We start from the raw sequence: 14,269 nt of genomic DNA, 5'->3' as shown, positions 1-14,269 counted from the left end.
CTGTCCAAAGCATGAGGGAAGCTCTGTGGGTGGCAATGGTCCCCCTGGTACGGGGCAGGGATGGCGCCCTCCATCCCATCCATCCCCAGGCCCTGACACACAGTGCTCAGGGCTCCAGAGATCCGCAGGGTCCCTCAGTGTCCCTGCTCCAGTGCCACCCTTATTGTAACAGACTTCTGCCCTACGTCCAATCTAAACTCTCTTAACTCTTTCCCCTTCTTTCTTGCAGCCCCCCTGAAGATAGCAAAGGCCAGAAGAAGAATAAGGCAGCAGAAGCTTATGCTCACACTGCATACAAATGCTACAGGAGCAGAAACAAACCGGGAAGCTCTGGGTTCCTCCCGGGAAGGCAAAACTGCACAGAGACACCCCAGCTGTGTTTGGCAGTGCCCTCCCTGCTCCTCGTGTGATCCCACTGCTGAGCCAGGATCGAGCTGCCCAGTGCCGCAGAGCACTGTCCAGAGCTGCGCCGGGACCTCCTCCCCTTCCTCTGCTGCAGCTCGGCGTGCAGCCTCACCTCCTCCTGTGGCAGAGCTGCTGATCCCACGCGTGCCATCTGGGTGCTCCTCTAACCCAGAGCTCCTGCCCACCCTGCCAAGAAAAAGCAAACCAACCCCCGGCAGCAGGGAATGCACACAGCTTCACGCCGCTCCCCTTCCCCCTGTCCTACCTCAGAGACCAAAGGAGCACTGATCTGGAAGTTGGCACAAAACACAGCAGCGTCACTTTAAAACGCAAGTTGTGTTTTCGTTGTCATGGGTATTACAGCCCAAAGGTTGTAATCAAGTTCATGCAAAGGAGGATAAATTACAGATGTTCCATACACCAAAGCAAAGCGGAAAGGTGTGAGGGTGTTTCCCACTGCGAAGTAAGATTCCAGAAAGCGACACATGCAGAGAGCCCAGAGGGCTATCGAGGCAAACAGTAACTGCTACACAACCAGTGGTACGGAGAGAATTCTCTGCCATGAGGAGCTCACAGTCCAGTGAAGAAGACTCACAGCACTGGCTGCAGGGTTGTCTTTTAATTAAAAGCAATATTTAAAAGCAATCTGGATTTTTTGAGCTAACTGTTATATTTGTAGGGGGGAATTGCTCAGTGGTGCTGCAAGCAATGTGGGGGCAGAAGAGCCATGGCATGGGAGGTATCTTTATGCCTATCTGCACAGCAGGCCCTGCTGCCCCTGCTTCACCCCTCCGCAGGAGCTGCCCCTGCTGGAGTCTCTTCTGGCTGTAGTGAGCCAGGGCGATTCCCCTCCATCCGCCCTGCCTGCTGCCCATTCCCATGGCAATTCACAGCACTGGGCAGCACAGCAGAGCTCTGTGAAACGCCCTCTGCATCCTGCTGCACAAAGGACTGCAGGGAGAGAGGAGGGCTGGGGCTGCTGGTGGCAGCTGAGGGACACCATGGGCCATCCGTGGTGCCCCATCCTGCCCCGGAGGCGGGCGTGGGGAGCTGGGGGGCTGTGACACGGCGCAAATGACTGCAGGCAGAGGGACGTAGCAAATGGAATGCAAAGCTTTTAATAACATATCTTAGAGTACAGTGAGAAACAGAAACAACAGTAACCCTAAAATTCCATCCCACTGCTGTGCTGACTTCAGAGGATGGCTCAGTTGTGGAGGAGAGAGATGGGGCTGCTGGCGGTGCCCCTGGAACGCTGCTGCTGTTGCCTGGTGCAGCGGGCCGGCGAGGAGCGCAGGGTTACGGGTAGCCGTACTGGTCGGCGATGGCCATGTCTATCTCCCGCTGCACCAGGAACTGCACGGGGCCGATCTTCATCTGCTGGGCCGCCCGCTGCCGCTCTTCCTGGGCCAGCTTCTTCATGCGCTCCCGCTCGGGCCGCTGCTCGGCTGTGATGGGCAGCGACTCCTCCATCACTAAGGGTATTACACCGCCACCCGCCTGCGGCGCCATGCAGGGCACAAAGTCCACGGGGCGCCACGGCCGAGGCTGCTGTTGGGGCAGCGCTGGTGGTGGTGGTGGTGGCGGTGGGTCCCTCCACAGCGCTGAGCTCCTCTGCGGGGACGGGCGCGGGCAGCTTGGCGGCGCCTCCTTGGCAGCGCCCTCCTCCTGCACCGTGCTGCCTGGAGCTGTCGGTTCTGCCTTGAGCGCATGGCTGTCCTGGGGCTGGAGGGCAGCAGGGCCAGCGCTGGCTGAGGGTTGGGGCTGCACGGAGGGTGGCTGGCGCACCGGGCCCACCGCAGTCACCCTCTGCCCCAGCGGGTGCACGGCCTGGATGCAGTCCTGCAGGTGTTTGCGCAGCTCGCTGGCAGTGCCCGCTTGGCTGCTGCTGGCTCCTGCGCCGGCCCCAGGCAGCCTCCGTTGGCGCGGCTGTTGGCGGCCTTTTCTCTGCGTTCCTTCCCTGCAGGGCGGCAGCTTCCTTTTCTTGGCAGGAGCGCTGCTGGTGGGCTGCTCCTGCTGGGAGCTCTCCCCTTCCTGGGGGGTGCCAGCAGGCGCAGGGCGCTTGGCCCCCCGCTTGGTGCTGCCCCTGTTCTTCTTGTCTGCCACCCGGCTGGGGACAGAGCCTGGCGACGGGGGCGAGTGAGCCTGAGCCTCCTGGGGCTGCCTTTGCTGCACCTCCTCGGTGGGCTGTGCGGTTTGCACTGAGGGAGGTGCGCTGACGGCCAGGGTGGTCGGCCGTGGGCTGAGCCGGGCGCTCGCTGGTGGCACAACGGGGCGCTGCTCCGACAGCCCGCACTGCAGCTCAGGCAGGAACCCGGGGGATGGAGGAAGCCCCCAGAAGGGGTCGGTGGGCGTCCCGGTGGCAGCCTGTGTGCTGAGCTCTCTGCTGTCCCCGGGCTTGGCAGGGAGCTCAGCGATCAAACATCCGGGGGCAGGGCTGCTGGGGTTCTCGTGGGGGACCTCAGCAGCTCTTGCCACGTCTGAAAATGCAAAAACATCCCCCAAATGGCCATGAGAGCCTTCTCACACCCACTCTGTGCAAACACGCACCTGCAGCTCTGCAGCCCCAAACTCACCATTGATCCAAGAGAGCAAACCCTGGATGTCCGTGATGTCCTCCGGCACATCCGAGCTGCTCGCCACTGCTGGGAACAGCAAGAAAAAATCCCAAAGAGTCAATGCCAGCTCTCCTGTACCACGTTCACAGCAAGGGACCTTGGGTGAACGTTGGGTTCCCATTGTAAATCAGGACAGGAGAGGTAACTGTCAATCCCAGGGATTAAAACCCCAAGCAACACGCAATGAGAACAGTCCCAAGACAGAACAGGCAGAAAGCCTAGCTGAAAAGACAGTACACCAAACCCAGATGCCTGCTGTGTGTCTGTACCTCTCTTGGGTGCTGTGCCACACTCCTGGCTTTCCACATGGCTGCGCTTCAGAGGAAGGCCACTGGCATCAGCTTCTGACAGAAAGGAGACAAGAAAGACATGAAGAGCATCTCTTTGGAGGAAGATTTGAGCACTGCCAACCACAAACTTTTGGTCTTCAGCAGCAGTTTTGTCAATTTGCTTTTCTGCTGCTACAGCCTTGTGCCACTTCTGCAGTCAGCACAGAACTGCAGTCCCTTCCTCTCCCCTCCATCACACGCAGCCCTTCATGCAGCCCTGTTTAGAGGCAGTGCCCACACCGCAGCTCACAGGAGCTTCTTACCTGCGGAGGCTTTCCGTTTCCCCCCTTGCCCCGCACCGTTCCACAGATGCACAGGTTTTGTCCCTACAACAACAGATGGTGTGTTGATTTCACAGACACCAGCAGGCAGCACAAGTATTGTCCAGTAAGCCCATGTCCCCCCAGAAAACAGAAAGATGCTGCTTTGACAGCCCAAACACAACTGATAGTTCACTTCTCACTGCCCCTTCCTGCACTCCACATGGATGCTTACTTGACATCGCCTGCAGCACTGCAATCTTCAGCTGCCTGGATTCCTGAGTTCTCCTTTTGGAGAGGAACCTACAGAAAGCATCAACAAGGGAAAAGCCATGAGGAAGAAGCATTTTCCCAGCTTTCTTCTGCCATGCAATGTTGCCTCTTGAGGAAGGCAATGCTTGGAAATCAGCTGGCTGCAAGAACTGCCTGCCCATCACTAGCTGCAGCTGGTTTCTGACTGCCATGGCTTCTGTCAGCAAGTGCCCCCAGGTCCCCTTTTCCCCCACAGGTGTGCTGACCGCCCATGTCCCCCGCTGAGCACCTGGCTCTCTGCCGTGACTTCAGCGCGGTTTGCTGAAGCACCTGCTGGGTATGGCACACCAAGCAACCCACGGAGCAGGGAGGCACAAGTTGCACCCTATGAAGTCTGCGCTCTGCTTCCTTTTGAAGGTCTGACATGAAGGTGGGGGCCCGGCAGCAATTTCCCAGGGGAGGAATGCCTTTTCGTCATCCTCACTGAAACGTGGGATGCAATCTGAACAAGAACCCATTTTCCCTGGATACAGCCATTCAGAAGGGCACCGTTGGACCTGGGAGCTCCTCCCCAGCCCAGCTTTTCTGCTGATATCTCCCGGCACCCAGCCAGCAGCAAACCCAGCTCACCTGGTCAGCCTGCTCAGCCGGAGCGGTGCCCAGCTGACGCACACGCCGCAGCGCTGCTCCCAGTGGGCTCTCAAAGGAAGATCCCTCAAGAAAAGCACAGAGCTCAGTCTCGGTGTGCACCACGCTCACCAGAGCAACAGCTCTCTGCTCTCCAGCGGTGGCACAAACGCTTCCAGCCCAGCAACCATTGTGAGCTCAGCGAATGCCTGCATCACCGCTGTGCTTGCATCATAAGCGAAGGAAATGGACGCCTCCAATCCAAACCTTTGGAAACCAACACCAGGGTCACCAACGGGGTTAACTGAAGTAAAGCAACAGAGAAGTGAAGATGACTCTAGTGCAGCCCAATAAAAACCAGTATGGCCTCAGATGGTCAAGGGAGTCCCATAGGAACCAGCAGAAAACAAAACCCGGCATCTCTGGCTGTGGCTCTAGGCCCCAGGGCCTTTCCACCTTCTCCAGCTGTGGCTTTAGGTCCAAGGCTGGAGCTCTCTTCTCTGCCTGTGGCTGAGGCTTTAGGCCCTGCAGTCTGTGCTGTTCTAACTGCGGCTGTGGCTGTGAGCCCCTGGGCTGGATGCAGCCTTTGGGGCTCTGGCCCAAGGTCACCAGGCCTGGTACCAAATTGTAAGAAAACATGAGGGCCGCCCAATGGCGTTATCTGAAGTAACAGAACAGAGAAATTAAGAGGACTCTTGTGTAACCAGCCTGGGTCATCCTCTCGCTCAGGCACCGCATGATCAGACCCAGGAGATGTTGCCCCCAGGCTGCCCCCAGACTGGAGGCTGGAAGGTTTGGGCTCCCAAGCAATCAGCCAGCATTCGGATGAGTCAGCCCTCTGGTTTTTATGAGGACAGACGAGTCCACCTTGGAAAGCCATCTGGGCAAAGGCAGAACAGCTTCGTTCTTGGGCCGCAGCACTCCGTGGCCAGGCGCTGCTCAAACGCTGGGCCTGCATTTCCTCCTGGGCATCCACGCGTGCTCTGAGTCTGCTGCAGCTTTCTGCAGGGCTTGTGGCTTCCTGCTGAGGAGCTTCTCGTGTTCTTCTGCAACTGCCCCCCAGCATCACTGGGCAGAAAAAAACTGGATGAGGTTTAACAAAAGCAAGTGTAGAGTCTTGCATCTGGGGAGGAATAATTCCATGCACCAGTACAGGTTGGGGGATGAGGTGCTGGAGGGGAGCTCTGTGGAGAGGGACCTGGGTGTCCTGGTGGACGACAGGTCGGCCATGAGCCAGCAGTGTGCCCTTGTGGCCAAGAGGGCCAATGGCATCCTGGGGTGCATTGCAAAGAGCGTGGCCAGCAGGTCGAGGGAGGTGATCCTCCCCCTCTGCTCTGCCCTGGTGAGGCCTCATCTGGAGCACTGCGTCCAGTTCTGGGCTCCCCAGTACAAAAAGGACAGGGATCTCTTGGAAAGAGTCCAGCGGAGGGCCACAAACATGGTGAGGGGCCTGGAGCATCTCTGCTATGAGGAAAGGCTGAGTGAACTGGGTCTGTTCAGCCTTGAGAAAAGAAGACTGAGAGGGGACCTGATCCAGGTCTGTAAGTATCTAAGGTGTGGGGGGCAGAATGGTGAGGCCGGATTCTTTTCAGTGTTGAGTGGAGACAGGACAAGGGGAAACGGCCGGAAACTGCAGCATAGGAAGTTCTGCACCAATGTGTGAAGGAACTTCTGTACAGTGAGGGAGAGCACAGCCAGGTGAGGGAGGCACGTGGAGAAGGCTTTGTGGCGACCCTGCTCAGAGGGCATCCTCAGCACGGCCCTGAAGATCTGCACATAGGACAGCACAATGAATACAAAACAACCAAAGATGATTAAGGCACTAAATATGATAAGTCCAACTTCTCTGAGGTAAGAACCAGAGCAGGAGAGCTTGAGGATCTTGGGGATTTCACAGAAGAACTGTTCCAAAACGTTGCCATGGCAGAGTGGCAGTGAAAATGTACTGGCAGTGTGCAGCACAGCATGGGGAACTCCACTGCCCCAGGCAGCTGCTGCCATGGTGGCACAAGATCTCCTGTCCATCAAGGTCCCATAGTGCAGGGGCTTGCAGATGGCAACGTAGCGGTCATAGGACATGATGGTGAGAATGGAATACTCTGCTCCAACCAAGAAAAGAAAGAAAAAAAGCTGGGTAGCACAACCTGCATAGGAGATGTGCCTGGTGTCCCAGAGGGCATTGGCCATGGCTTTGGGGAGAGTGGTGGAGATGCAGCCCAGGTCGAGGAGGGCGAGGTTGAGGAGGAAGAAGTACATGGGGGTGTGCAGGCGGTGGTGGCAGGCTACGGCTGTGCTGATGAGGCCGTTGCCCAGGAGGGCAGCCAGGTAGATGCCCAGCAAGAGCCAGAAGTGCAGGAGCTGCAGCTGCCGCGTGTCTGCCAACGCCAGGAGGAGGAACTCGCTGATGGAGCTGCTGTTGGGCATCTGCAGTTCCTGCTGGGCCTGGAGTCCTGTGCAGAGTGCAGAAGATAATGTGAAGTTGAGGCCATTCTCATCAACACTCCTCTTGCTACACTATAAAACCCTTTCTGTCTTTTTCACCTATGTTCATTTAGCTCCATTACTTGAATTTAGTATCCTGAATCTCAGCTTCCCATAAGCAGAAGAAGCAAATGGAGCTTTTACCCTTCTCTCATTTTTAATCTTGTCCCATCTGCCTGGATATTTTCATCTGTTTCATGTCTCATTTTTAACCCCAACTGCTCTTAGAGTCCCCTCAACCTCTGTGCCCTTATATTTCTGTTAAAAAAATCTGTCTGATTTCAAGTATATTATTCATGTCTGCAGACAACAATAATAATTTCAACAGGTTCCATCCTATGACAAATGAGAGGCTGAAAGCCCACTCTGTGTTACTACTCACAAAAGAAGCAATTGATTCAAGAAAAACTTGGGAGTCTCAGAGCTGTGTTCAAAGTTGACAGCCCCTTTTAGATTCCTGCCTTCATTCTTTTCCCCTTCACTCAGACAAGGAAATGGAAAATCCTTGCCTTGCCTCTCCTCTTGCAAAGCATCCTTGGAAATACTCTGTGGTGCAGTGTAGTGCTGCCCCAGGCAGCAGAAGGCCCCTGCCCTGCCCTGCCCTGCCCTGCCCTGCTGGGGGGCTCCTTCCCCCCACACATCTCCCCGCAGCGCCCTGGGCAGCTCCCCGGGCTGAGTGCTGAGCCTGGCAGGCAGCAGAGTCCCTGCCCCAGCACACAGCCCCTGGGGCACAGCAGGGACCTGCTCTGCAGGACAGCCCTGGGGCACCTGGCTGCAGCCCTGGCTGCACAGCCTGCAGCCGTCCTGGGACATGCAGCACCCAGGGCTGTACTCTGATGCTGCAGCACAGAAGCCCTCAGATGCAGCAGGTCTTTTTTCATGATAAAGAAATGAAATGTATGCAGCCCATTTTTCAATGAGGGTGTCTCAAATTTAGTGGTCCCTTCACTGAAAGCCACTACACTGCCTTCAGTGAGAAACTTACCTTGTCCAGGGCTGTGAGCAACGCTCCTGCACTGAGCTCACATTCTGCTCACACTGTACACATCCTGTAAGCTTTCTCCTCTTTCTCTCCTCTCCTCCTGTCACCTGCAGGCTGTGCTGTGCAGAAGAGCTGCTCCTGGGCACAGCTGTCTCTCCACAGCACTGCCCATTTGTATGAGCTCCCTGTTTCCCAGGAGCCTATGCCAGATCTGCAGCAGAGTATTTCACTTTCTCTTCCTCACTGCTCACCCTGGAGATGCCCTTGGAGCTCTGTGGCTGGCAGCTCCTGATAGACAACAGGGTTATCTCTGCAAAACGTAAAGTCAGATGAATTAATCACCAGTAGACAGATTGATTCCAGAAGCATGGTTCATCCTAACAGATCATGCTTGCCTAGAAGAGCTGCAAATGCCTCATCTGGAAAGCTCTGTTCATAGCCCTTTACAAAGAGGACACACAGACAAGGACAGGGACCCTCTGACTTCCCCTGTGCAGGGCAGTCGTTCAGTTGAGGAAATCGGTGCAGGGGTCTCATCTCCAGGTGGAAAAGTGTGGGGTTGAAATAAGGTTCAGTTCCCCACAGACCCACAGGAGATGGGACTCCTGTTGGTTCAGATCAGATGTGTACAATGAGTTGTCTGCATGTGTGAGCCCCTGGTCTGCATCCTTTGTCTTTTTTCAGTGGGAAGTCGCTTGCTCACGCACAGGCACTCGGTGATGACCAAGGTGCCTGTGGTGTTCCTAGATGTGTGCAAAAGTGCCTGCAAGCTGTGGTAGACAACCTCTGAGAGAGCCACCTCCTTCCTGAGCATCAGCTGGGGGCCAGACAAGGAATGGGAGTGTTCTTGGCCATGCTAAATGACATCAGATCTGCCAGTAATGGGCACCTGAGAGTGTCATTTTTCACCTCTCCCTATGCAGCATGCAGCATTATTCAGCTGACCAAATGGATGAGCTCACCAGATGAAGAGTCAGATCTTTCTCTCTTCCCCATCTATTGCATATGCTGGAGCTTAAGGAATTACAGGGCTGTGACACACTTGCATTCTTTCACTGATGATACTTCATTTTTTCTGGGCTCTCCTTTGAATGGCAGTTCCCTGGGGTCTCCAGTACACCCCCAGCCAGCTGGCAAACGGAGCTCAGGACCTTCAGGAAAGCCCTGTCCAGGTTGTGTCAGTGCTTGCTGGACAGTTGTGAGCCCCACAGTGGGTCTAGTACCTGTGTGCCACCTTCTGAGCACCAATACCATGGTGCAGATGCAAGGCTCAGCCAGGCTAAATCAAATAATGCTTCTGGCATGGGATGCTTTCTGAAGAGTCTTTACAATAATGATAATAGCACGAATATTAACTCAGTGAGCTGGAAATCCTTGTGCATTTGCAGTCCTGGGGTCTTGTTTGAATCACAGAGACATGGTGGGATGGTTCCCACCTCTGAACTGTAGCAAAGGGGTAAGGACTCTTTATGATGGATGGTCAAGGAAGACGAGGATAGGCTGCTGGCTCTGTGAGAGCGCACTGAGCTCCTCCTGGGGATAGCAGAGCAGACAGCTGAGAACTCATGAAAATGGCTTAAAGAGGAGACCAGCTGTGTCTGTTACTTCCTTTCTGATCAGGAAAAACAAGCAAAAGGGAACACAAAAAGACAAACAGGAGCCTCACAATTTCAGGCCCCTGTCCGACTCAGGGACCTTACTCACTCAAGCATCTGGTGAGGGAGGGGACAGCACAGCAGGTCATATGCCAACCAGAAGATCCCTGGAGAGCACAGATGGCAGCTTCTTGGCCAAGCCGCAAAGGAACCAAAGAGGAGAGTGCTCTGCTGGATCTCATTCTCACCTGTAAATAAGAACTGGTGGGGAACGTGAAGATCAAGGAGAAGTACCTGGCATGAAGGGCATGATGGACATGAAGGGAATGAAGCCTCCACTGCTGCATGTGAACATTTAAAACAAGCTCTGAGAAAAAAAAGAAACCTCAGTGTGACTCAGTCAGTGCAAAGATAGAGAGATGTCACAGACAATTCTGAACAGGGAAATTCTGGAGGGCACCAAACTCTGTGCAGGACACAAACGGATCTGCTCTTCTCTTTGAAGCTGTAAGTCTGAAAGATGTTTCTAAACATCAATAAAATTTAAACAAAAGATTGAAGACAAAGACGGAAATCAGTGAAAATTCATTGACACACTTCAAATTCTGAAATTCTTTCAAGTCATGAAAACACTAGCCCTTGAGGGCATTATTTTGTCTGATTTTTATTTTTCTCTTTTTTTCTAAAAAAAAAAAAAAGAAAAAGAAAAAAAAAAAGAAAACGTTTTCCGGAATTCTCATTTTGGAACACAGATGCCTTCAGGTAAACACAGAGGTGCCAGTGCCAATGCCCTGTGACCAATGCCCAGCATCCACCGCTGCTCTACCCTGCTGCGTATTTGATGTCCCTCATCCTCCAGATGTCTCCAGCTCTCCTAAATCAATGACCACGGTTCAGGGCATGTGGGATTGGGATTGTGGGATCTTAGAGACGACTCGACATGAGTTAGCAATCAAGTCCAACGTTTAATGGCAGAGCAGCAGACTATATAACTTTTAAGTACACTTGTCGCGTTCTCATTGGCTATTACTCATGTCTGTCAACCTGTGACCATGACAACGCAAAGTTCCCCGCTACTCCTACTTCCCACAAGGTGGCCACCCAAAAGGTGGCTTTATCATCGTCGGCTGACAATTCCCCCAGTTCGGGATTCAGAAGAATCGCTCGTGCTGGCAGCCTGGGGCGGGTCGATTTATCTGTTCCGTCTGTCACGGATGCGGTAGGCAGTGGTGGGGCAGTGGGCTCGATCTTTTCTGGGGCAGTCCAATGAGGCGAACTCGGATCGCGTACCTCAGCCTCTGACACAGTCGGTGGGGGTGATGGTTCAAAAAGTGATTGTCCTCCTGCCCCAAACACCGATCCTGTCGTCTTACTGTCCTTAGCCGGATCTAGCACCTGTATCATATTTTTCTCTACTTGGTATTTCTTTAGCAGTTAATAAACTCCCGCCAAGGGCTCTGCATCCTTTTAGCCCACTTTTCCCCATCTATTACAGCGTCCCAAATAGCATCACCGAAATCTCGCCATTCCTTAATTTAGAACAGACTTGTACTCAAGTCATTAAAATGCCCTTCTGCCAGGCCTGTCGTAACAAACGACGATAAGGCTTCGGCATGGAGCTTCACTCCCCGCTTCTTTAAGAAGCTTGATAATAGCGACAGGGCCACCTCCAGCTCCATGTCATCTTCCATTCTGGTTTCAGTGCGCGCTCACTCGACCGGCATCTTTCCTCCTGCAGAGAATCCCCACAGCTTTTCAGATGGCCTCGGGTCCCTGCTTGGGTGTCATTTGTAGGAGAGGGATTGTGGGATCTTAGAGATGACTCAACACGAGTTAGCAACTAAGTCCAACGTTTAATGGTAGAGCAACAGAATACATAACTTTTAAGTACACTTGTCATGTTTTCACTGGCTATTACTAATGTCTGTCAACCTGTAAACATGACAACGTGAAGTTCCCTGCTACGCCTACTTCCCACAATGGTTTTCCCATACAGCACAACTTGCAACCAGTTGTTTACTCAAACTCCTTTACACCGTTATCACGTCCTTGATACTCTAAACATAGTCTTGTTTTTCAAGCCAGCCCTCAACAAGGGCGTGTTTTCAGCAGGCCATCTGGACACGTGCCCTTCCCACTGCCCTCCTGATTTCCCCATCCCTTGCTCTTTGTTCACTCAGATACCTCCCAGCCATCTGCCTGATCTCTGATCTTCGGGGAGATTATTGGAACTTGCTCCATCTCTGCAAAGTTTCATCTACTCTTTTCTCAACTCCTTAGCTGTCATTATATCTATCCCTTCCTGTCTAACTCACTTCTTGTACAACTATTCCCTGTGAAAGACAAGCCTCATTAGATGCAGCTTGGACAAGGCATGCAGTTGCTCACTGTGTTTACGGTTCATTCAATTGCATCACGTTTCTACTGTTTGTTGGTAAAAAAGAGAAATCTTTCATTTCCCATGTGCAGCTGCTTCTCTGGGGAAAGCCAGTGGGAGTTGGTGCAAAGGAGGTTTAACACTGAGCGGGTGACTGCAGAGGAGAAGAGTGACGTGAGGAAAAGGGATGCAAGTCCCATGGGGCCAACGTGAGTAGAAATTGAGTGGGGTAGCTGAGGAGGATGTCTGTACACACAGTGACAGGGCAAAGCTCATTAGGGGACATCCTGGATCAGTATCAGTTGCAAAGTGCTGCTTTAAATTCTTGTTCAAACCCAACTATAAAAAAATAAATAACTAGACTTCTTAAATGCCCATCATTCTCTTCCTCTATAAGCTCTCTCCTGATACCTCTCCAGATTGCTGAACAAGGTCTGAACACCTGAAGAAGATGACAGGAAGGCACAAGGCACAGCACGGCTCTTCAGGTTGTAATGGGCCCCAGGGGGCATTTGCTGCTGAGTCCATCAACCTCCAGTGCAGAGAGAAGATTGCACAAAGTGCTCAAGAAGACCAAGTCAGAAGGAACAGTGAAGTTTCTAGGAGTCTGGGCCCCACTGAGGGCCATTCACAAGCAAGCTTCCCCTGGGACTTGATAAAGCAGAGAATTGGAAGCCATGGTTACAGGCAGACCAAGGCACTGGGATGGTGGCTGTGATGCTGAGAAAAGCCTCCTTTGTCTTGTGAAGCAGAAAGGCCAAGCCCTGATCCCCAGAGCCTTGGCGGGGAGATCCTGTCCCTCCTGCTGGCTCAGGGCCTTTCCTTCCTGGGGCAGTGGGATGGAGGTCTGTGTGATGTCAAATGAAAGAGCAGGGGACAGCAGCTCCCAGACTCTGCATGGGGTGCAAAGATGTCATGAGAACCAAGTCCCATGTGGTCAGTGTGTCTCATGGCAGGACGTGGGATGTGGCCCAGTCTGAACAAGTAGTCAATCACAACCGATCTCTGAACTTCAGATCTCTCAAGTCCAAGGTACAGGCACCGTTTCCTCACTGGGATGTATGGCTCTGAGGATGGCATGTGTGATGCTAAACCCACATGCAGACCTCCTTTCGGGTCCTTCACTTTGGATACAATAACCACACGCAGCACTACAGGCTTGGGCATGAGTGGCTGGATGACTGTGAAGTGGAAATAGACCTGAGGGTGTTGGTTGATGCTTGGCTGAACGTGAGTAGACAGCATGCCCAGGTGGCCAAGAGGGCCAATGGCATCCCGGCCTGCAATAGAAACAGCATGGCCAGCAGGAGCAGGGAGGTGATCATCCCTCTGTACTCAGCGCTGGTGAGGGAGCACCTCGAATACTGTGTTCACTTTTGGGCCCCTCACTACAAGAAAGATCCTGAAACTTGTCCAGAGCAGGGCAACAAAACTGATGAGGGATCTGAAGCACAAGTCTTATGAGGAGCGGCTGAGGGACCTGGGATTGTTTAGTCTGGAGAAGAGGAGGCTCAGAAGAGACCTCACACCTGCACTCTACAGTCTCCTGAAGGCAAGTTATGATGAAGAAGGGTTTGGCCTCTTCTCCCAGGCAACAAACAGGACCCAAGGAAATGGCCACAAGTTGTACCAGAGGAGGTTTAGGCTAGACATAAGGAAGAACTTTTTCTCTCTGAGAGTGGTCAGGCACTGAACGGCTGCCCAGGGATCTGGTGGAGACGCCGTCCCTGGCAGTGTTCAAAAGGCATCAGGATGAGGAGCTACAAGATATGGTTTAGTGCTTCTGGTAGAAATGGTAGTGGGAGGACGGTTGGACCAGATGATCTTACAGGTCATTTCCAACCTTGTGATTCTATGATTCTATGATTCTAATCTGCCTTGATCCATCATCACTGCCCTACTGCCCATTGTGACAGAACAGTGCATCTGCCATCACTGTGCTCCTTCTGTGCTCCACTGTGACAGCACACTAACTCTGACATCACAGTGCTCCTGGCCTGCATCCACTGGACAGCACAGTGACCCTGACATTACAGTGTTCCTTCTCACTGCCACAGAACAATGACTGCAACACCACTGTGTTCATCACAGTGTGCTGTGACAACACAGTGGTGCTGAAATCACTGAGTTTCTCTCCCCTTTACAGTACAGTGATTCTGACATCACTGTAATACTGACCACTGCCACAACTCAGTAATTCTGACATCACTGCTCTCCATGTCTCCAAGACATCACAGTGACTTGGAGTCGCTGAGCTCCTATCCACTGTGACAGCACAGTGACTTCAACATCACTGTGCTTGTACCCACTGTCATAGAATCCTGGCATATCCCACAATGGAAA

At 53.2% G+C, this 14,269-nt stretch overlaps 1 protein-coding gene across 1 annotated transcript in view; it reads right to left on the bottom strand.

Annotated features, from left to right (window-relative positions):
• LOC306956598 (olfactory receptor 14J1-like) overlaps positions 1 to 6,915 on the bottom strand; it is a gene marked incomplete at both ends in the record, with an annotated part of 171,431 nt that extends 164,516 nt beyond the window's left edge. The window contains one exon of the mRNA XM_079547873.1: positions 6,184 to 6,915. Within this exon, the coding sequence (XP_079403999.1) occupies positions 6,184 to 6,915 (732 nt within the window). The remainder of the gene's footprint in view (positions 1 to 6,183) is intronic.
• Between the last annotated feature and the right edge of the window lie 7,354 nt (positions 6,916 to 14,269).

This window comes from Tetrao urogallus (genome assembly GCF_951394365.1).
Source record: "Tetrao urogallus genome assembly, chromosome: 32".
NCBI lineage: Eukaryota > Metazoa > Chordata > Aves > Galliformes > Phasianidae > Tetrao > Tetrao urogallus.
This window is presented reverse-complemented; position numbering and strand designations above follow the sequence as displayed.